The sequence below is a fragment of the Hydra viridissima genome, unplaced genomic scaffold (assembly GCF_058129835.1).
Source record: "Hydra viridissima isolate aposymbiotic clone 2 unplaced genomic scaffold, HvirCarnegie_v1 scaffold_16, whole genome shotgun sequence".
In the NCBI taxonomy this organism is placed as follows: Eukaryota; Metazoa; Cnidaria; class Hydrozoa; order Anthoathecata; family Hydridae; genus Hydra; species Hydra viridissima.
The window spans coordinates 5,951,242-5,974,969 of NW_028324315.1; the positions used below are offsets into that span (position 1 = coordinate 5,951,242).

The 23,728-nt window shown below is 32.3% G+C and overlaps 1 protein-coding gene across 1 annotated transcript in view; it reads right to left on the reverse strand.

Moving 5' to 3' along the window:
* Positions 1–795: 795 nt before the first annotated feature.
* LOC145182174 (uncharacterized) overlaps positions 796–23,728 on the reverse strand; it is a 65,482-nt gene continuing 42,549 nt past the window's right edge. Inside the window, exons 18-30 of the mRNA XM_090073596.1 lie at positions 19,323–19,361; positions 18,728–19,092; positions 18,354–18,617; positions 17,726–18,195; positions 17,244–17,514; positions 17,037–17,144; positions 5,410–5,565; positions 4,503–4,539; positions 3,921–4,285; positions 2,268–2,531; positions 1,619–2,088; positions 1,128–1,398; positions 796–1,030 (exon numbers count right to left, since the gene is read on the reverse strand). Of these exons, the coding sequence (XP_089929722.1) occupies positions 857–1,030; positions 1,128–1,398; positions 1,619–2,088; positions 2,268–2,531; positions 3,921–4,285; positions 4,503–4,539; positions 5,410–5,565; positions 17,037–17,144; positions 17,244–17,514; positions 17,726–18,195; positions 18,354–18,617; positions 18,728–19,092; positions 19,323–19,361 (3,254 nt within the window). The 3' untranslated portion in view covers positions 796–856. The remainder of the gene's footprint in view (positions 1,031–1,127; positions 1,399–1,618; positions 2,089–2,267; positions 2,532–3,920; positions 4,286–4,502; positions 4,540–5,409; positions 5,566–17,036; positions 17,145–17,243; positions 17,515–17,725; positions 18,196–18,353; positions 18,618–18,727; positions 19,093–19,322; positions 19,362–23,728) is intronic.

The window sequence follows — 23,728 nt, forward strand, 5'->3', positions numbered from 1 at the left end:
AAGTAAAGCCATATTGTCATATTCTTCTTTTAAATAAAAATAAAAATTTTTGTAATGCAATAAAATAGCTTTTAAACGGCTTTTAAAATAGTTGATAAAAAGTCGCCAATAGTTGGCAACGCATTCATTGCTGAATTCCATTAGACCAAAAACATCGTTGTAATAAAATCTCCCCATCTCAAAGTATGGAACAGGATCTTTGTGTTTATGACCAAAATTAGGTCGAAGAATATTTGCGATAATGAACATGAGAATTGGCTAAAAAATTTGATAAATGTAATATTGTTTTTTATGTTTCAGGATATCAAAGGTTTTTATAATATAATTTGTACTTAAAGGTTAAAGAGTAAGAAATAATTTGAAACATTTCAGCAGTATTCTTTTTATTGCAAACCCTCATTAAAAGGCGTATGGAACAAAAAAAATGACAAACTTGACCGACAACTTTTACGAATATTAGATCCATAATTCCCTAGCGATTCCAAGAAACCTTTCTTAAGAAAAATGAGTCTCGCGTTCCATTTTCCGTTTATATTTAGAAAAGTTGCCGTTATAAAATGTGGAACCTTATGAAAGACATCTCCTCTGAACATTTATTGACAATTAGGGCTAGGAGAAAATGATTCGAGACTTAATTACAATCCAAAAGACTTAAGTGAGACCTAGATAATTCCTAGAATTAAATGAAACCAAAGTTCATATAAAATTTCGTTATGCTTTTAAAGAAGAATACAAAGCTAACTGATTATAGAAAGGTCTATGAAAACGATTCGTCGACTATTATTCAAAAAGAATGCACTCGAAAGTATTGGCTGACACCTATGAAAAATTAAAAAAACTAATGAAATCTAAAAAACTACATAGCTAAACATCCCCTACCTCCCTTTTCCCGAAACAAAACTAAAATAACAAATTGGTGTACAGTTTTTCTGGTGTCTTTGGCCGCGTATTCTCCTGCTCTAGGACCGTAATCTGTTCCTAAAGCTTTCTCTGCAATTTCTTCGAGCCATTCTGGAACATCTTGCTCGGACTAATAATTAAACTTTTGTGTTAAATGCAAACACAATTTTTAGTGAAAAAAGTAAACAGTAAAATGCGAGATTTTCATCGAAAACTAAGAAACTTACTACAGATAAGTTTTTTACTAATCCTCTTGCAATATCATCATCTCGGCCCTTAACGAAAAAGGGTATCGACTTTCCTTTGTTACCAGCTCTTCCCGTTCGTCCGATTCTATATATATAAGTTGATACATCCCAAGGTAAATTATAATTGATTACGGTTTTCACTTCAACAATATCTAAGCCTCGTGCTGACACGCTTGTGCACACCATTATGGGCTTTATACCAGTGTTAAACTGATGCAATCCGTACTCTCGTTCCGTTTGACTTCGATCTCTAAAGTAGTTTTAAAGGATAAGACTTGTTGTCAAGAATACTACGTTAAAAACCCGTCAGTTTTTTGGATTAAAAACGAAGATCTCGTATTTAATCCAAAAAAAACAAAAAAAAATACAGCAAACTATCTGCTTGTAATCAATACCCCAAACAAGAACGTCATCAACTAGCAACCAAACATGATTAAGAAACACAACTTTTGATAAATATAAACAATTACTTGTGAAATACAGTCACCGGAAAGCCGCACCGGCACAAAAACTTTGACAAACTTCTTGTTTCAGTTATTGTTTCCACAAATACAATTGTTTTACTCTTTTCTTTTACTTCTTCGACTAAAATGTCAATAAGCATTTTTATCTTTGGCGGATTCTGCTGAACTTTTATAAAACGCTGATCAATCAAACTGGAGGGCCCATCAGCATTGCCCACACAGATAAAAACAAAATTGATTTTAATAAATTTCTTGAGGATTTCTGCAAAATCTGTTCTTTTGCTTTTTCCAGGTTTATTGTTTACTGCATCGTAGAAGTCGGTCACCTTTTCAGGTAACGTAGCACAAAATAAAACCGTCTGCCTTTCTTCTTTTAAATGCTTGTTTAGCTCTTCAAGGTCTGAAATGAAGTTACTTCCCAGCAACAAATGGTCTCCCTCATCCAAAACTAACACTTTGATAGTGGATAACAAAGTCTACGTTCAAATATAAGTAGATCTTAAGGAATTGTAAAACTAAGACAAAAATACTTTAACAACTTGTAGCATAATTTTATAGTGTAAAACAGATGGTACTTACTATCGCATTTATATTTTGTTAGAAATGAAAACCATGGATAACGTTATAAACATTATTTGATTGAAAAAAAAAGCACCTCATTCAATTGAACAAGATGCAAAACCCGACCCAGTGTACCAACAAGTATGTCGAAGCCAGCCCTTATATCACTGAGATTTTTTCCTACATCCGTTCCACCATATGCGCAACAACATTTAATACTAGTTTCTTCGGTTAATTGTTTGATGTCGCGATAAATTTGAATTGCAAGCTCGCGAGTTGGTGTAAGTATAAGAGCATATGGTCCCTTAACTTTGCTTCTTGTTAAAATCTTTGCAATGATTGGTAGTAAAAAAGCTGCCTGTAAATGTTTACGTGAGAAGGGAGAATTAGATTAAAAACAAAAACCGGAAAAGAAGTACACTGGATGACTCGTCACCCCTTCATATAAATAAATGATAAAGCGAAAAGAAGAGAAGTTAAAAACAACGACCGGGAAAAGAGTACACGTGACGATTCCTCATCTCCAAGAGAGTCTCGATCAAAATATTCTAATTGCGAAACATCGTCGTCGGGTGTAACACAGTTGGGTGCAGATGGTGTTTTTGAATAAAAAAGTGGAATAACATTAGGATTACTATCGCTGGAAATCTGAATACCATTTGATAAAACTGTTTTAAATGTTTATTAAATATGTGATTTCACTCGTTTGAAAAATTTCTTTCTATTTTCTTCTTCTTTTTAAACAAAAATGTTTTCTCTTCAATTCAGTTTCAAAATAATTAATTTGTTCGAAAATAATTAATTTATTTGTTCGAAAAATGATTAATAATCAAATTTCACTGATTTATGAAGAAATGTGTGATTACGTAAATATCGGTTGGAAACTCCAGTGTGGGGGGCGGAGTTTTTTTAAGTAAATGTTTATCTGTTTGTTTGTTTGTAGCAAGGTTCAAGTTTAGAGTGGAATGGGTACGAGATTTATATGTGTCTATCATTGTGTAATGGTCAGTACTCTTTTATTCATTAAGTATATAAAATATAAATAATACTCTCTTACTCTACTTGTAGTGTTCAGTAATGTTTTTGTCAATTACTCCTCTTTTATTTTTTTTCTTTAAAGGAATATCTCTTCTTCTTCTTTTCCTTCTTCTTCTTCTTCTTCTTCTTCTTCTTGTTTATTTGAAACGGAAAAACTTTTAAAACTTCTTGTTTATCCGAATTCATTATTTAATCACAAAAGTTCTCTCTCTTTAAAATCCTTCTAAAACCTCTTTTATATCTCTTTAAAACTCCGTCTTCCTCTTGTAAAACTCTTTCTCGCTCTCTTTCTGTCTTCTCAAAAATCTTTTACTTGGAGCATTTTTATAGTTTTTGGTTGCGATACTTATTCATCTTTTATCTATATGGCAGGTTGATGAGTCTTCGTGTTTAGGTCTTTTCCAAATGTTTTTAACTCTTCTTCTTTCTGCTTTATCATTTACTTACACGACAGGTTGATGAATCGTCGTGTGTACGTCTTTTCCCGGTCGTTGTTTTTAACTTTGCTTCTTTTCGTTTTATATATGTGAAGGGTTGACGTGTCATCTTGTGTACATCTTTTCCGATCGTTGTTTTTAATTTAATTCTCCCTCTTCACAATAATTGTAAAATTAAATTATAATAACTGTATTAAAACTTATTTATTCATTAAACTAAATAAAATTAATAAAATCACTAAGTTCTCATTTTCTAATGCTCTAATGTTTACCGTTTTCCCTGAGCCTGTTTGAGCACAAGCCACGAGATCTAAACCTGCCATCATGACCGGAATGGCATATTTTTGAACCGGTGTTGGTTTCTTGTGAAATGACTTATTATCAATTATTGACGGAGGTAACTCTTTCAGATCCTGAAAGCTTCTGATTGGGTCAGGTAAACGCACATCGTTTGGTCCAGACATTTTTACGTTTAACTTATCATAAGTGTGAAAAAATATACCTGGCTGTCGAATATAACTATCAACTGGTAATAAATTGCACTTATTGTCTCCGTTGAGTTCAGAACGCAATTCTTGACAAACAAAACAGTTAGTGTCCTCGCAACTTAAATCTGGGCATTCCGACAATTTCAAGCCTAAATATTAATGCAAAAACGTTTGGTTTATCGTCAGACATGTTTGAGCGAACGAACTTCTCTGCGCAAGCATAATTGCAAGACAGTAAGTGAAACATTTTGTTTTTTCAAGTTTCCCTGTGTCTAATTTTTAAAAGCATCTTTATATTTTCAAGAACTTTTATTCTTTTAACATCTTTTTAAAACAAAATTTACAAACAAGAGGGGGTAAACGTGCCTTTAAGAAGGTGAGCTAAATCTTTATCATCCATTTTTCAAGGTTTTGCTGTGAGACAAGTTGATTCTAAAAAAGGAAAAATAATACAGTGGTGGAAAAAATAATAAATACACTATCTAAACATTTAGAAAAATGATTTTTATTCACAGCAATTGATATTAATTTTTATGTTTTTATAAACTTTAATGATAAAAATCATATTTTTAAAATAATTACGTAACTGTTTTTCAATTTTTTCTCATGTTACTAACAATTTTGTTTAAAGTAGGCCAAAATTTACTGGAAAAAATAATAAATACAGAAATGGTTAATTTGGTCGTATATTTGAAAAAATCAAGAAAATTCAATGTTCATAAAACAAATATTTAACAAAAATAATTAAAAACAATTGAGAACAAAAACAATCTTTTCTTTTTTCTGAAAAAGGTTTATCAATCACTTGATATAATATTTAAAAAAGTAGCCTAATATTGTGTTGTATGTCTTTTTTTTTTTTTTTTATTTCGATTAGTCTTTTGGGCATGCTGTTGACCAATTTATGGCATGTTGATAGTGGAATAGCGTACCATGATGTTTTCACAGCCTCTCACAGACCCCTTTTGTTTTGAGGCTTTGTTTTGCAACCTCATCCTTTACAATTTTTCATAAATTTTCTATTAGATTTAAATCTGGCGATTGTGCTGGCCAGTCAAATTGTCTTGTACCATTATTTTGGAACCATCTCTTTGTGATAGAAGCTGTATGTTTTGGATTGTTATATTGTTGAAATATCCAGAGCAGCGGCATGTTATCCTCAGCATAAAGAAGCATTATTTCTTCAATTGTATCAGTATAAATATTAGCTGTCATAGTGTCTGTTATTAAAAATGGTAGGACCAGTACCAGATGACGAGAAACATCCCCACACCATAATGCTTCCACCACCAAATTTAAGTGTTTTTCTAATGTAATGTGGGTCAAACTCTTTATTTGGTGGTCTACGGACAAACTGCTTACCATCTGATCCAAAGATATTAAATTTAGATTCATCTGTCCACAAAACTGTGCTCCATTTCTTATTTTTCTATGCAGAATATTTATGACAAAACTCTTTTCTGGCTTTTATGTCATTTTTTCAATAAAGGCACACTTCTAGGTGATCTTGAAAAACAAATTAGCTTCAACTAAACGTCCTCTAATTGTTCGTACTGTTACATTTATCTCCAGCACCACCATTTAAAGTTTTTTTAAATGGTGTTGCTGGAGATAAATGGATCTTTTTTAGTTTCTCGAATAATTAATTTATCTTCTCAGTAATTTGTTATTATTATAATAATGTAATTTATTATCATTCAGTAGCGTAGGAAGGTCATATCAGTTTGAGGGGGAGTGACTAAAACAGCCAGGGTTGGAGATTTGAAGGGGAAGGGTGAGGGAAGTGACCCTCCTCTTACATAAACATGGCGGAAAAGTCTATTACCCCCTCCAAATCCTCTTCCTACGAGGTATTAACAACAACCAGAGTCAAACACATATTTGAAAAGTAATTATAGTTGATAATTAAAGAAAACAAAAAGATTAATCATTACCGTATTTATTATTTTTCCCAGTAAATTTCCGGCTACTTAAAACAAAATTGTTAGTAACATGAGAAAAATTGAAAAAAAATTCATAATTTTTTAAAAAATATACTTTTTAACAATAATGTTTATAAAAACATAAAAATTAATATCAGTTAACATCAATTGCTGTGAATAAAACGTATATATATATATATATATATATATATATATACATATATATATATATATATATATATATATTAGGGTGGTCCTTAATTTTCAAAGTTTGATTTTTGTACAGGGCACCCTTGAATTTTTTTTATATGCATGCATAAAAAATTCACAAAAAAAATCAGCTAAATCTGAAAACATTTAGAGGTCCCTACCACATATATAATAGTTAAGTATCATATGGGGTTCCGTGGCTGCATGTCACTAGTTGTTATGCTGGTGAACTCTTTCACTGCACACTATACCGCCTGCATAATTTATCAATATGATGTTACTTATTTATTGTTAAATTATCCAGAATGCATTTCACCAGCTGTCAGCCATTTGTAATCAGACACTGACAGACACTCAATATAACAATAATATTTGATGAATCTGAATTAGTGACTACTGACTCTCTCAGGGAAACTTCCGTAACAACTGACCTAGTGGATACTGGATCAAAAGTGAGTGTTTTCTTTGTTTATTTTTGCTTAAATATTAATTTGCCAAATTATATTGATTTAACAATGAATTATTATAAAACAGACAGAATGACCGATCCGCTGTGCTAAATCCATTTTAAATTGTTAATTAATATCAATTGCCTGAGTGCCATAGTATCGAACTTGACTTTTCATTTATGCACATAATTGTGTATTTTATTTATTGGTTTTAGACCTTGTCAGAGTTTTCATATGTCATTGTTGTTTATTTATATTGCATAACATAAATTTTGTCAGTTAGTTTTCTGAGCTCTATAAGTTTTTGTTAGAAATTACATATAATTTGAATAATTAAATTGGATGGTAACAAATAAAATTTATCATTTTAAGGGAGATGGCCAATGCTTGCTGTAGGACTTCGAAACCAACTACAAGACGAGAAACTGAGTTGTGGCTGATAGGTCAAATATCTGAAATTCTCAGCTCTACAAAGTTACCATCAAGGAAGGAAGTCATGGCACTTTTCTTCTATTACAAAGAGGCCACAAAACAGACCGTTCGTGAAGCATCACATTCAACAACTAATGACGTTCTTGAAGTGTGGGCTAAAGCCCGCATCCCGGCACGGTTGAAGAAACACGTTGTTGAAAAAGTTGAATGTCTGTTCCATGAATATGACAAACTGAAGAAAAATAAGGAAAATAAAGCAAAGCGTTCTGAAAGTCTACTGAAGGAAGAAGAATGGAAGGATGGCTTAGAGAGTCTTTTTGACATTGCTCATGCGGATGCCATGAAGATGATTAGCATGCAGGAGGACAGGGAGTTCCTGTTAGCTCAGCGTGAGGCGGGACGACGTGGTAAGATGGGAAGTGTTGACAAAGCCATGGTCAAAAGAGAAAGAGATGTTCACAGTAGAGAAGAAAACTTCAAGAGAAGAAAAGAGAGAGAAGAACAGGACAGAGTGGCCAGAGAGGAGAAAGCTATTCTTTAGAATTCCGAAAGCGAACAGGAGTCTGGTAATGATAATGAAGCATTTGGTGAGCCATCATCAAGCACAACTTCAAAGAGAACTAAACGTAAACGTGGCACACACAAAATACTGAATGACAAGTTAGCAGTATGTCTGGATATGGCAAAGGTCAGTGATAGAAATGCTGCACTAGTCCTGACTCCAGCACTGCAGCACCTCGGTCATGACCCAGTAGAGTTTAATATCAATCGATCGTCCATTCGAAGAGAAAGGATGAAATGTAGGCAGAGAATGGCAGAGAACTTGAAAGCAGAATTCAAGCCAACAGTGCCACTAACAATACACTGGGATGGGAAATTGCTGGAAGATATCAGTAGCAAAAAAATTGTGGACCGGCTCCCAATCCTCGTGTCTGGACTAGGAGTTGACCAACTTCTTTGTGTACCGAAGCTGCCATCTGGAACTGGAGAAGCTGCAGCAACAGCTGTTTATGATGTAACTGTAGCGTGGGGCATAGCTGATAAAGTCAAGTTCATGTGCTTCGACACTACTTCCGTCAATAGTGGTCCAAGAAATGGTGCTTGCATCCTACTGGAGCAGAAGTTTGACAAAGATTTGCTCTGGTTTGCTTGCCGTCATCACATTTTAGATATAGTCTTAGAGGCAACGGTTACTCTTTCTCTTGGCCCTTCAAAGGGTCCAGACATTATGATTTTTAAAAGGTTTCAAAGCAGTTGGGAAATCATTGACCGGTAAAACTTTCAGGCATCTAGTTCGAATGACATCGTGCACAGTGCCGTTTCCAGTGTTGCAAATGAAATTATTGCATTTGCTGAAAACCAACTGCAACAGTTTCAGACTCGTGATGATTATCGCGAACTGCTAGAGCTGACAATAATATTTCTGGGAGGCGTTCCATCTCAAGGATGCTCATTCAAAGCTCCGGCAGGACTGCATCGAGCCAGATGGATGGCCAAGGCTATTTATTCATTGAAAATATGGATGCTGAGAAGCCAGTTCAAGATGACAAAGAAAGAAGAGAAGGGAATAGCAGACGTGTGTCTTTTCACAGTGACTCTGTATGTCAAGGCCTGGTTTAGAGCGCCGTCAGTGCCATCTTCGCCTCGTGTTGATCTCGAGCTTATCAAGGAGATCGACAAATACAAGGCACAGAATCAAGCAGTCTCTCAGATCGCAATGAAGAAAATTTTAGGACATTTGTGGTACTTGTCAGAAGAACTGATTGCATTGGCTTTCTTTGATGACGAAGTCTCCGATGACACTAAACGTCTGATGGTCAGTGCCCTGCAAGCACCGGGTGCAGAATATCCTTTGAAGAGGATAACTGTTGATCCTACGCTGGTGAGCTCCAAGAACTTGGAAGACTTTGTCACCGAGAGCAGTCGTAGATTCTTGACCATCACTGGTCTACCGTCAACTTTCCTCAACAAAGATGTGAAGCTCTGGTCTGCAGATGCTGACTATCAGTTGGCGAAGAACACTGTCAGTAGTATGAGAGTTGTGAATGACATAGCAGAACGTGGAGTTGCCTTAATGGACGAATACAACAAGCTGCACACAAACGATGAGGAGCAGAAACAGTGCCTTCTCTTAATTGTAAAGAAGTACCGCCAGCGATTTCCTGATCGAGCGAAGAATACCCTGGCAATGGACTAACTAGACGGTTTTTGTCACTTTGACAGTCTCAACACAGAAGGACAATAATAATTACAATATGTAACATTGTAACAGTTGTTTAAATGTGCTTCAATAAAGCAATGTTGTGCTCTGTGATCATATTTGTCCTAATCATTCATATTGTAGAATACTGAGCATATGAGCCTTCTGTGGGCACTTTTATAGATATAAACTCTGCGGTAGAGACCCCTAAAATGTATTTTTTTCAAATAAAATTTTCAGTAAAATTATTTTTTCATAAACGTCAACCATTGAAGGGGGTGCCCCGTCAGAAAACTGAAGAAAATTTTTTTTGTAATGAATAAGGACCACCCTAATACATAGACACATACATACATACATACATACATACATACATACATACATACATACATACATACATACATACATACATACATACTTACATACATACATACATACATACATACATACATACATACATACATACATACATACATACATACATACATACATACATACATACATACATACATACATACATACATACATACATACATACATACATACATACATACATACATACATACATACATATATACATACATACACACATACATACATACATACATACATACATACACACATACATACATACATACATACATACATACATACATACATACACACATACATACATACATACATACATACACACATACATACATACATACATACATACATACATAAATACATACATACATACATACATACATACATACATACATACATACATACATACATACACACACACATACATACATACATACATACATACATACATACTCACATACATACATACATACATACATACATACATACATACATACATACATACACACATACATACATACATACATACATACACACACATACATACATACATACATACATACATACATACATACATACATACATACATACATACATACATACATACATACATACATACATACATACATACATAAACACACATACATACACACATACATACATAATTAAAAAGTAAGAAAATGTTTCTTATAAATTTTACACATCCATTTACTTTCTTTTCCCTTCCTCGTCTCTCTTTCTTCGTTAATTAAAATTTCATAAAATCTTCTATATAATTAAAAAAAAAATCATGCTTGTAATAAATTTATACCAGTGTAAAATAAAGTTCTAAGAATTTCAGAAATAAGAAAAATACTGCTTAATAAAATAAATAAAATTCTAAGAACTCAAACGTTTAGCGGAATTTCATTGGCTGAAGCTTTTCATTCGTTTTAGGGGGTCAATGTTTGGTTGAGATAGGAAAACAATTATCGGTCGAGGCAACAAAAATGCTTACTTATCTTTTTTACTTCTCAATGTCCTAAAGTTTTAAATTATTTTCGTTCAGAGTTTTTTCTCTGAACTTTAGTTTGATTTTTCTTTCTATGAAACTTTAAAAATGAATTCATGGATGAAATTTATTTACGTTACGCTTAAACTTTTCATTGCACCGTGTTGTTCTAAATGTTTCACCGCACGGTACAGTGCTAAGTGGAAATAAGATTTAATATAATTTATTACTGGTTGGTTCTGGCTGGTTTTTTTTTGCCGTTTAATTCACATTAAGAATGTTTGCAGTTTTTAAAGTTTTCATGTTTAAAAGTATAAAATACATAAAAGTAACAGGGTATTATGAGCATGCTAGTATAACCCTTTCTTTTCTGAGACAAAGCCTACCGTCGTGCCTTAGAGTCCGAAAATGGTGTTTGAAGCTGAAAAGAACAGCAGAACATTGAACTTATGAGTAAACTTTTAATTAATGTAAAGCATTAACAAGGTAGCATTGGATTTTTTATGCATTTAATCTTTTTTTTTTGGATGCAGCAGTTAAATCAAAATATATTAATTATTAGCTCTGCATCAATGGTTAAGCGTTAAAAAAAGTTTTTTTTAAAAAAAATTTGGAAACACTTTGCCAGGTTTAGTATAAGTGCATTTGATTATAAAAGCTGAATGGCTTAAAATATAGTATTGTTTTGAATTATTGTTCCCTGTTCAGACATGTAAATACTGATGCTTCAAATTATCGATTAAAGCTGTTTGAGTTCTGATTTGTTGTTGCTACATCTCTGAGGAAGTTAACTAGAAATACCTTTTTAAATTAGGAATTACACACATACAATACAAATTCCATTAAATTTGGAGTCGAATACCATTAAAAATTGAAGAGCTTTAACTCCTCTCAGGGGGTTGATTTGTTTTCACCAAGATACTAATATAGACAATGGCTGACAGGATAAATACAGGTAATAGTTATTTCTCTTACTTTTAATCGCTTTTTCATTAACTAAATATCAAGGGATTTTTTAGATTAGTTTTAGATTTATATTGTTGTTCACTGCGATGAAAAAAAAGTCAATTCCGTGACTAAATTCAAAATATATCAGGTTTGGTTGGGTAATGAGTGAATTTATTATCTAATAAAATTACGCGAAATTTTTTTCGAGAATGTTCTAAGAAATCGATTACTTTTAACGGAATCGATATTCTTAATTGTTAACACCAATTTACTTGATGAATAATAAACCAAACCCGGTATATGCCGAAAACTGAGCCCGAACATACGGTCATGAACTATGCCGGGTTGTTCTAAGCATGAAGGATTTTGGCAAACGAACATTTGTAACTTCCAAATTTAATTTGAACGTTTATTTATTTTTGAAGGGATAAAACTTTAAACAAAAGAAACCAAGTTTAATGACTTCGACGGTCGACAGTCGCCTTTTTAATCTCAAGAGTTTATGTTAAAAAAAAAATCGATGTAAACTAAAAACAATCTAGTTGCTATAGGGGAAGATCTTTCATATAAGGCTTGTGTTAAGGGGACCCACAAACCATTGGCGCCTTGAAACATTAGCCATAATTTAGTTTTTTTTATTACCGCGTACAATGGAGACACCCTTTGTTGGCTGCTACGGTAAGTCCGTTTTGAGAACATACGTTTCTAAAGTTGGCTGTCGAGTTTCAAATTTGTTTTTAGTTTTAGTTATCACTTTTTTGCTACAAGTTCACCTTTTAGCACTTCGAAAGGTTTACTTCAAAAGATTACATAATTTAATGTCCCGAATTCTTCGAAATATTTTATAGCTCATTCTTAGGTATAAGCAGTATATCTGGTCTGTAATTCTTTTTAATGTTTAACATTTTTTAAATTTGCTTTTGTTTGCAAGTTTATCACTCCAAAACAAAGATAATTAAAAATAAGCAAACTTGGCAATTTTACTTTCTAATGCTGGTAAAATTTAACGAACAATTAACTAATTTAACCAACAATTAACTAATTATGATGTCGGTTAAAAATAGAAATAGTTAATTGAACCTAAATATATATCTGTTCTGAACAATTTAGGTTATGAAATAAAATAAGTTGGTCATAATTGGTGTAGATCCAAGTTCAATATGAGAAAAGTTTTCGGTTGAAATCTAAGTTATGTAGATTCTACAGTTTTGGAATTTACAAAAGTAGGTCTTAATACCGGTGATTATTCTAAATAATACCGATGATTATTTTAAATAATTTCTCGGGTTAGTTTTCGAGTAGCAGTAATATAGTGGTTTACGATCAAGTAGTTTTCAAATGTCCGAATTTGTTTCAAACGAAATAGAAAAGATTGTTGGAGCTTTGAGAACACCTGTTTTTCAAGAGTTTGACTTAGCTTGGTAAAACCGAACTTCACATATGGTTTTACTACTTTTTGATTATCATCACCAATATTTTTGCAACGACTTCTGCTTTTGGATGTCAACCCTTATCTCTTTCCCCCTCACCCTTTCCTTCTTCCCCAAATAACGGTTGACTGTGCAAACTCTTGTACCTTCGTTAGTGAAAAATCATTGCCTACATACCCAAAAGCGCACCAATTGTTTTCTGTTTCTAAAAAAAAAAGGATGTTTTATGCCTTTTTTCATGCATGCACATTATTATACCACATGTCAACCATTAATCGCAATTAGTTTTAGCTAATAACTATGACTATAGTTTGTTACTACTTTGGATTATTGTTTGCTAATTTTTTATAACTGATGCCAACTCTCACTTTAAATGGCAAAAAAATGTTGACTATTTAAGCAGTGGTTTACACATTTTATTTTACCATGAGACACCTTCGAGTTGACCAACCTCAAACTCTGCGATAGCATCCACCACAATGAATACTGCGATATCAATGGTCCCGGATTTAAGGGAAAAATTTGCTGAAGTCTCAGCCCGTCACCATATTTACGGAGCTTCATTCCACCGCCATAAATATACGGTTCAATTGTTGGTGGCTGACTATTCATTTGGGGGGAAAGGCACATTTTCTAGTGGCTTCCAATGCTATGCTAGAAGCAAGTTGACAGGTGCGCACAGTCTCAAACTGCAAGGTAACATTATTAAGTAAACAGTTTGGTGTTGCACTGCTGTCGGTGTTCATGATTACCTGTGACCAATCAGAGTAAGATAATCTCATACTCAAGTAGATAACCAAATGAGCTGTAACGGAAGGGTTCTCTGATAATTAAGAAAATTTTCGGGTATACAAAATTGATATCGGTTCTTGCTAAACACTGTGGTGAGGGTGAAATTAAGTCTAGTAGAAGCCGAAGTATTTGAACTGCTCCGGAGCAGAATTAGATTTCCTACCTTAGCTTGATTGTTAAAATCCTGTTGGAACCTTGACATAGTAGCGTTTGTAATTTTATTAGGTGCTTATCTCAAACTCCCCAATAGTTATCATAGAAACAAAGGCTCTAAATCTCCTGCCCTAAATGCGTACGCCCAGCTTTTCTTCAACACCTCGCCTGAGATGTTAATAAATTTGGCGTTCATATCAGTCCACGTGTGAGCGTTACATTGTACAAGAGCTCTACAGTACCTGGAAAAACAATACAAATCTATTCTAGAGTTTGGGAGCTAATCAAGAGTGTCTGGCCAGGTGGTGTAGGAACGCTACTTTAGTTTTGAGAAAGGGTGACGACTTGACACTCCCTCTTAAATTCATGCGGAGTCACAATTTATTGCGATAGGCTCACTATACTTTAGTACCATATGTTGAAGGTTTGAAGCCATTTTACTAAGGTGTATTAGAGCTTAAAATTAGTGCTCTAAAAGTTACGAGCAGTTATTACTACTATGGCTGAAGGTGGTTATGGAATAGAGATGAGATGGTTCTTGATCTTTCATTGTTTTACCAATTAACACCCCTTGAGGGCTAAATCAATGAAACAGAGGAAGCTCAAAAACCATCAAACATTCAAGATAAAAGTCTCAAGAAGCTATTGCTCAGAAGCATAAAATAACGTGGATTAAAGCTAGATCCAGAGAGTATTGTAATTAGTTGGCTAATATATCAAGATGTCTTGTTAAAAACATCAGCAGATCGTACAACACCTCATTGTAGTTTTATACTTGAAAAGTTTGCATGCAAAACATTTGGAGTAAAACTAGAAATGCAAGTACTAGCACGCCAAAGGGGCGCAGCTTTTCTCGCATTAAGAAAGTTTCCGAAAAGTTTTATGTAAATCGTGGGAGTAAAGTTTTCAGTGGGTGTAAAACTTAACATTTCAGCTAAAGATATGAATATGGTAGAAATTACAATCAAAAAAGGACCGCTGAACCACTAAACAGAAAAGCACAACAAGCAAAAATACAGCGTATAGAAGATATTTCAATAGAAAATATCGATGTAACTAGGGAAAATGTTGCAGAGAATGTAACTACGGTTGAGCGAGATACTGAGAGTCTTGCAAATTCCGAAGAAAGTAAGCTATTAAAACATTGATTAGGAGAATGCAAGAATAAAATATCCGCATTAAAAGATTGCTTAGTGGACTTAAAGCACTGAAATTAGATTAAATCAAAAAGTGCACCAATTAAGAACTATGGAGGATGATGGGGAGCGTATTAATGAGGTTGTGGGAAAGCAGGAGAAAATGAATATTGAGAAAGTTCATTTAATAGAATTAGTGGAGCAAATAGCAAACTAGAAGCATGATGCGTATCGTATTAAAGCATCCATTTGTAACAGGCAAGGATGGTTACACTGTTTCGTCCTTAACGTCACTCCATCATACCGAAGTTTTGATGAAACCTTTTTCCATATTCATTGCTGACGTTGTCAAGGAAACTAGAACGAGGTAAAGACGAATCGAGCTTAAAATGTCTAGTCATTTTGTCGTAACTTTCTTTCATATGAACAGAATTTAAAACTTGTTTTGATGAAAATAAAACTTCTTTAATGCAATAAAACAGCTTTTAAGCTGCTAGTGGAAGAGTCGATAAAAAGTCGCCAAACGTTGAGAACGTGCTAATTGCTGAAGTGCATTAAACTATAAACATTACATTAAAAAAATTTAATAATGAAATAAAAATAAAAAGTTAGGTTACATTAAAAAAAGTCATCCTCCATTTTAAAGTATTAAACAAGTTATCTGTGTCTGCGACGACATAAAGATATCAGAGTAAAAACTGCAGTTTATTGTGTCACTTTTGAGTCCATTTTCATGAAAAAAAATTTCTGAAGAAACTTTTTTATAGAAGTTTTCTATAGAAGTTCGAATATAACTTCATAGGAGTTTTTTATAGACACTTAATACAAAAATGCCTTCAAAATCATTCTTTCCAAAACCATTTTATAAAAGTTAATCGAACGTGAAGCTAAACATTTCTCTGTACTGAAATACATCTTCTTTAACAAGAACGTCCACACCAAAAATATTTATGAATATACTGCCCATGCTCAGGCCACACTCATTGACCGTCTTTATATAAACAAATACTTTTGTGAAAGCTTGTTGAGGAGTTTGATTAGAACAAAGTTAAATGTGATCACGTGTGGCTATGATGAACTTGAGAAATGACTTAAAAGATCAATGACGTAATGTTGTTTCTCATATTTCAGAATGTCAAAGGTTTTAAAATGTCATTGGTTTATATCAGGACGTAAAGGTTAAAGAACTTGTTTTTAAATATTTTGAAGAAATTTGCTTCTGAAGTCTTTGAGTGGGTGGTTTTTGAGTGTCAACTCTCATCTAAGTACATATGGAAAAAACAAGTTTACAAATTTTACCGACGAAAAATAAACATGTTTTATTGCCTGGGGTTTCTCTAGTAATGCGAAGATGATTTTTTCAACAAAAACGAGTCTCGCGTTCCCCTTTCCCTTTTAATTTGTTTTGCATTTTTTGTGTTTTTTTTAAAAATCTTTTTATTTAGAAAAGTCGCAAAAAAATGTGGAACCTCATGAATGAGATCCCCTCTGAACATTAATTAACATTTGATTAACAATTAAGGGCCAGGAGAAAATGATTCGAAACTTAGTTACAATCCAATAGGCTTAAGTGAGACCTAAATAGTCCTTAGACTTAGATAAATCCAAAGTACAACTTCATATAATTTTACATTCATACAGTTTTTCATTGTAATTTTAAAAAAGAATACAGCACCACACTCATTTAAAAAAAGTATTTGAAAACAATTTGTCGACGATTCACCTGACATTGTTGTCGATCAATCAGGAAGGTCCATTTGGATAGATTTGCTTAGACACCTAAGGAAAAATAATATGTTCTTCAAACTTGATTAGCTAAAGCCTTCCCTTCCCTACAAAAATAAATTTAATTAAAAAAGTTATTATACCTTTTTTCTGGTATCTTTTGCCGCAAATATTCCCGCTCTAGGCCCGTATTCCGTTCCTAGACATTTCTCTGCAATTTCTTCGAGCCATTCTGGAACATCTTGCTCTGACTAATAATTAAACTTTTGTGTTAAATGCAAACACAAGTCTAAGTGAAATAAGTAAACATAGTAAAATGAGAGATTTTCACAGAAAACTAACAAACTTACCACAGATAAGGTTTTTACTAATCCTCTTGCAATATCATCATCTCGGCCCTCAACAAAGAAGGATATCGACTTTCCTCTGTTACCAGCTCTTCCCGTTCGTCCAATTCTATATATGTAAGTTGATACATCGCGAGGCAAATCGTAATTGATTACGGTTTTCACTTCTTCAATATCTAGACCTCGTGCTGACACGCTTGTGCACACCATTATAGGCTTTATACCAGAGTTAAAATGATGCAATCCGTACTCTCGATCCGTTTGACTTCGATCTCTAAAGTAGTTTTAAAGGATCAGATTTTTGTTAAGACTGCAATGTTTAAAACCCGTCAGTCTTTTGGATTAAAAACGAAGATCTCGTATTTAATCCAAAAAAAAACAAACAGCAAACTATCTGCTAGTAATCATTACGCCAAACAAAAACGTCGTCAACTAGCAACCAAACATGATTAAGAAACACAACTTTTGAAAAATACAATCAATACTTGTGAAATACGGTCACTTGGAAGCCGCATTGGCACAAAAACTTAGACAAACTTCTTGTTTCTTTTTTCGTTTCCACAAATACAATTGTTTTACTCTTTTCTTTTACTTCTTCGACTAAAATGTCAATAAGCATTTTTATCTTTGGCGGATTCTGCTGAACTTTTATCAAACGCTGATCAATCAAACCGGAGGATCCATCAACTTTGCCCACACAGAGAAAAACAAAGTTATTCATAAATTCCTCGAGGATTTGTGTAAATTTTATTCTCTTACTTTTTCTATGTTTATTGTTTACAGCAGCGCGGAGATCGATCACCTCTTCAGGTAACGTAGCACAAAATAAAACCGTCTGTCTTTCTTCTTTAGATGGTAAAAGCTCGTTTATCTCTGTAAGGTCAAAAATGAAGTTACTTCCCAGCATATGGTCTCCCTCATCCAAAACTAATAGTTTGATAGTGGATAACAAAGTCTATGGTCAAGTTTAAGTAGATGTTAAATTATTTTAGGAACAACAAACTACGATAAATATATCTTAATTTACTAGTTTAATAATATATAACATTTATTAACAACTTTCAACACAGTTTTAAAATATTATTTTGTTAAAAAAATGCATTCCATTCATACCTTATTCAGTTTAAGTAAATGCAAAACTCGACCCGGTGTACCAACTAGTATGTCGAAGCCAAGATTAACGTCACGTCGGTTTTTTTTTACATTCGTTCCACCGTACACGCAACAACACTTAATACTGGTTTCTTTGATTAATTGTTTGATGTCTTGATAAATTTGAATTGCAAGCTCACGAGTTGGTGTAAGTATAAGAGCGTAAGGTCCTTCATTTTTGCTTCTTGATAAAATCTTTGCAAAGATTGGTAATAAGAAAGCTGCCTGTAAAGAAACGTTGATGAAAAGTTACTATTTAAAAACTTTATTAACGTTTCCTTTGTGATTACACAAAATAAAATTTATAAACTTTTTTTTTTTGTTCTAATGTTTACCGTTTTCCCTGAGCCTGTTTGAGCACAAGCCACGAGATCTAAACCTGCCATCATGAACGGAATGGCATGTTTTTGAACCGGTGTTGGTTTCTTGTAAAATGACTTATCAATTATCGATGGAGGTAACTCTTTCAGAACCTGAAAGCTTCCGATTGGATCAGGTAAACGCACATCGTCTGGTTTAGAAATATATACATCCAACTTATCGTAAGTGTGAAAAAACATACCTGGTTGTCGAATATACCTATCGTCTGGTAATGATTTATTGCACTTGCAGTCTCTCATGCATTTAGAACACCGTTCGTGACAAACAAAGCATTTAGTGTCCTTGCAACTTAAATTTGGACATGTCGACAAACTCAAGCCTAAAATATTATGCAAAAACGTTCGGTTCTCGTGAGACATATTTTAGTAAACGAGTTTCTCAACGTAAGCAAGAAGGCAGTAACATAGCAACACAGGAAGAAAAACATTCCTTTTTTTTTTCAAATATTCCTGGTGTCTAATTTTAAAAGCATCCTTGAATTTTTCAAGAACTCATTATTTTAAACATCTGTTTAAAAAAAAATTTACAAGCAAGAGGGGGTAAATGTACCTTTAAGAAGGTCAGCTAAATCATTCTCATCCATTGTTCAAGGGTTTTCTGTGAGACACGTTGATTCTAAAGAAGGAAAAAAATAATGTAAAAAAATCTTAAATCAATCAACAAAATGTTAAAGCTTAATGTTTTTTTTACACTGTAAATACATATACAATATACCATATAAATCATATACAATATACAATATAAATCATATACAATATACAATATAAGTCATATACAATATACAATATAAATCATATACAATATACAATATAAATCATATACAATATACAATATACATCATATACAATATGATTATGGGTTACAGTCTTACTGAAAATTCAAATTAAAGAATACTTATTTGAAAACAATTTGTTTAAACGCGTGGTGTTCATTACAAACCTGAGAGCCAAAACGAAACGCGTCACTGTGTTAAATGATTTAATCATAAGATGTAAGTGATTAACTTTAAATTTGGAGTTTGATTTGAACTTAAAATTTTTGTTTAAAAGTCGAAGAGGCGTTGAGAAGCTGGAACTGGAGCAAGACTACTTTTGGATAGCTGATCAATTAATCATTACATTTGAAACTACAGTGTAGAATTTTAGTAAAAGAATTCAGCAAATATAGTCATCATGCACACCGTGTTGATGGCAATATATTATCAACATGTGTATGATCACTTTAGTTAGCACATAAGCTAAAAATGTATTTTTTAAGTTCTAACTTTAGAAAGCTATAGTTTTATTTTGTTGTACCAACGCATTCATTTAACATGTATTACTTTTTGACGGTTCATTTTTAAAAACGCTGTCGTTTTTGAGTTTATTAAACAATTTAAAAAATGTTTATTGAAGAAATACAACAAAAATAACAAATTTGCTTATAATGCTGTTTACTAAAAAGGTATTAGAAAATTATTTAGAGTTTTTAAATATTAACGAAGATACCTTTGTTAAATTCATCGAACTGTTACAAAATGATTTTTTTAAATTTTAATGATCAACCAACTTACTTTCTTTCCTCTTCCTCGGCTTTCTTTCCTTAACTAAAACTTCAAAAAATCTTTAACACTATTTTTAAAGATTAATGATAATAATAAATATTTACATTGAGCGTAAGACAAAATTCTAAGAATTCTAAAACTATGTTATAGCGTAAAATAAAATTCTAAGAATTCCTAATCAGCGGATTTTCATTGGCTTAAGGTTTTCATTCGTTTTAGGGGATAATTTAAACATCTTTGAGATATCACAAGCTATAGAATTTGATTTACTATGCATTTCAGCTTTTCTTGGATGCAGCAGCTAAATCCAAAAGTCACTTTTTTTAGCTCTGCATCGACGGTTAAGCGTTAAATGAAATTTTTTTTATTTTAAATTTAGAAAAACTTTGCCAGATTAAATGTGAATGCATTGGATTATAAAAGCTGAATAGCTTAAGATATAGTGATATTTTGGATTGTTGCTCTGTTTAAACAAAACGTTAATACTGGTGCTTAAGAATATCGATTAAAACTGTTGAAGATCTGATCTGGTAGGATCTGATAGGATCTGATAGGAAGTCAACAAGAGTTACCTTTTTAATTTAGGAATTACACAACCCAAATTCCATTAAATTTGGAGTCGAATACCATTGAAAATTGAAGAGTTATAACTCCTCTCAGGGGGTTGATTTGTTTTTACCAAGATAGTAATATAGACAATGGCTGACAGGATGAATACAGGTAATAGTTATTTCTCTCCCTTTTAATCGCTTTTTCATTAATCAAATAGTAAAGGATTTTTTAGATACGTCTTAGATTAATACCGTTGTTCACAGCGATAAATAAGCTAAAAGTTATTTCCGTGATGAAACTCAAAAAAATATCAAGGTTGATTGAATATCAAGTGAACTTTTTATCTAATTAAATTACGTGAAATTGTTTTCGAGGATATTCTTAGAAATCAATTATTTTTAACGCATTCAATATTCTTAATTGTTAACAGCAATTTACTTGAATAAATAAATCAACAAATGAATAAATAAATCAACAACTCAACTTTTTAAATAAGGTAACAAAGTTTAACACTACGGATGCGCAAAACCGAAAACTATATTTGCCGAAAACTAAAAAGAATATTCGGTCGTGAATTACTCCGTTTCGATTAGATTTATATATTTAGAGGATATCTAATTAAAGGAATCATTAAAAATATGTTAATTATGATAATAACAAAATATTTATAACTACAAATAAAACTATAATTTGATATAAAAGTTTACGTTTGACTTTTTTTACATGAAGTGTTTCAATAAACTGTCCACGTCATCATTTATTAAAATACCATTACTTTGAAGCATCTAAAAATACACGGTGCATAGGAGCATACTCTAAGACCTTGCAACACATCCCCAGAAAGTTTATTTTTTGATTATCATGAGAAAACATTTCCTCATTCAAAAAGTGTGAAAGAAACTTTTTTTTTTTGTGGGAGCCTAGGGAGAAATAACATTTTTAGGGGAAATTTTGAGCCCCGTAACTTTGTTGTTCAAGATAGGTAAGAGGATACTGAATTTCCTTTATTACCAGCTCGTTTCCGTTCGTCCAACTCAATATACAGTAGCGTGCAAAAGTTTATAAACAACTAAATTTTCCTTGTTTTTTTCGTCATAACACATGATATACATGATAAATCCATGATCATATATCCATAAACTTTCTTGGCTAATTAAAACTTCAAAAACTCTTTTATCATTTAAAAAAATTAATGTTGGTAATTAACTAATATTTTCATCGAGTTATCGTAACTTAAAGTTCAAAGACGCTAACGTTGAGCGGAATTTGATTGGTTGAAGCTTTTTATTCGGTTTAGGGGTGGTATAAATTTAGTTGTGATACCTCAAGTAAGTTTTGGAACTAATAATCGGCTAATGCAACAAATATCTCTTAAAAGGATGCGATAAATCCTTACAATTATATTTTTTTTACTGCCTAATGTAAGGCTAAAAGTATTAAATTATCATGGTTTAAAGTGAAATTCTCGGAGCCTTAGTTTGATTTTCCTTACAATGAAACTTTAAAAATGAACGCGACGAAAAACTATTTTGGGGAGAGGGGGGAAGCTTTGAACGGGGGCAGCTTTGAAAAAATGCTTTTGTGAAGCGCTTTTGTATTTAAACTTAATAAAACTAAATATTTTGTGAAGATAATATTTAACCTCGCACCTGTCACCTGTCTTTCCTGGCATTTGGCATAAACTGGACAAAATATATGATTGGTTTTTTTTTGAGGACAAATCGTAAACATTTCAATATAAAGTTGTAAGAACTTTTTGACCACGTTTCCAACTAGTGAGATGTTTAATGTTATTTATAAGATAGGATAACTCATAAGATTTACAATTAAGCAGAAAATTTCTATCGTTTAGATAATTTTGTTTGGAAAAATCATTGTTTATTATTTAAATCGCTATTGGGGCAGCTTTGAAAAAAGTGAATGGAGCACCTTTGAATCGTTGTTTAAACTTCTCGCACTTAGTTGCTTGATATATATATATATATATATATATATATATATATATATATATATATATATATATATATATATATATATATATATATATAATCATGGACTGCATTCTAACTGAAAATAATACGCATCAATCATAAATGATTTATTCATGAGATAGAAGTGATTTACTTTAAATCTAATGTTTGTTTCAAAACAGGTCAATAAACTTTTAGGATAACGAACTCGAATTTTGAGTCTCGAAAAAAAAGTTTTGTTTGATTTTTGACAGACACGTTTTTTTTGAAGACACAATTTTTGAAGACACTGAGCAAGAATGTTCAAAGCTACAGTGTAGAATTTTAGTAAAGAATTTAGCAGATACAGTGATCATGCACATAGTGCTGATAGCTATAAGTTATCCACATTTATATGATAAATTAAGTTAACACCTTTTAACTGAATATGTTTTGTTTTAGCTCTAACATAAGCAAGCGATAGTTTTATGTCGTCTGACTTTATTTTCTTCTTTTGTTGAATGCTCAACAAAAGATAAAATATTTTTGCTATTTGCTGAATCAACGTCTTGCAAGCAGCAAACAACTCATACAAGTTTTACTTTTTGGTGCTTTTAACTTTGCTATTTGATGTCATTTTTAAAACTGTTGATGCCATTTTTGATTTTATCAAACAAATAGTTTATAAAAATATGAACCAAAATAGTTTGCTTCATAGAAATATGAAGAAAAACAACATTTATAACATATTAGCTGAACTACACGGCGTTGCTCGAGATATTAAGTTTCAAAAAGTACATACATACATACATACATACATACATACATACATACATACATACATACATACATACATACATACATACATACATACATACATACATACATACATACATACATACATACATACA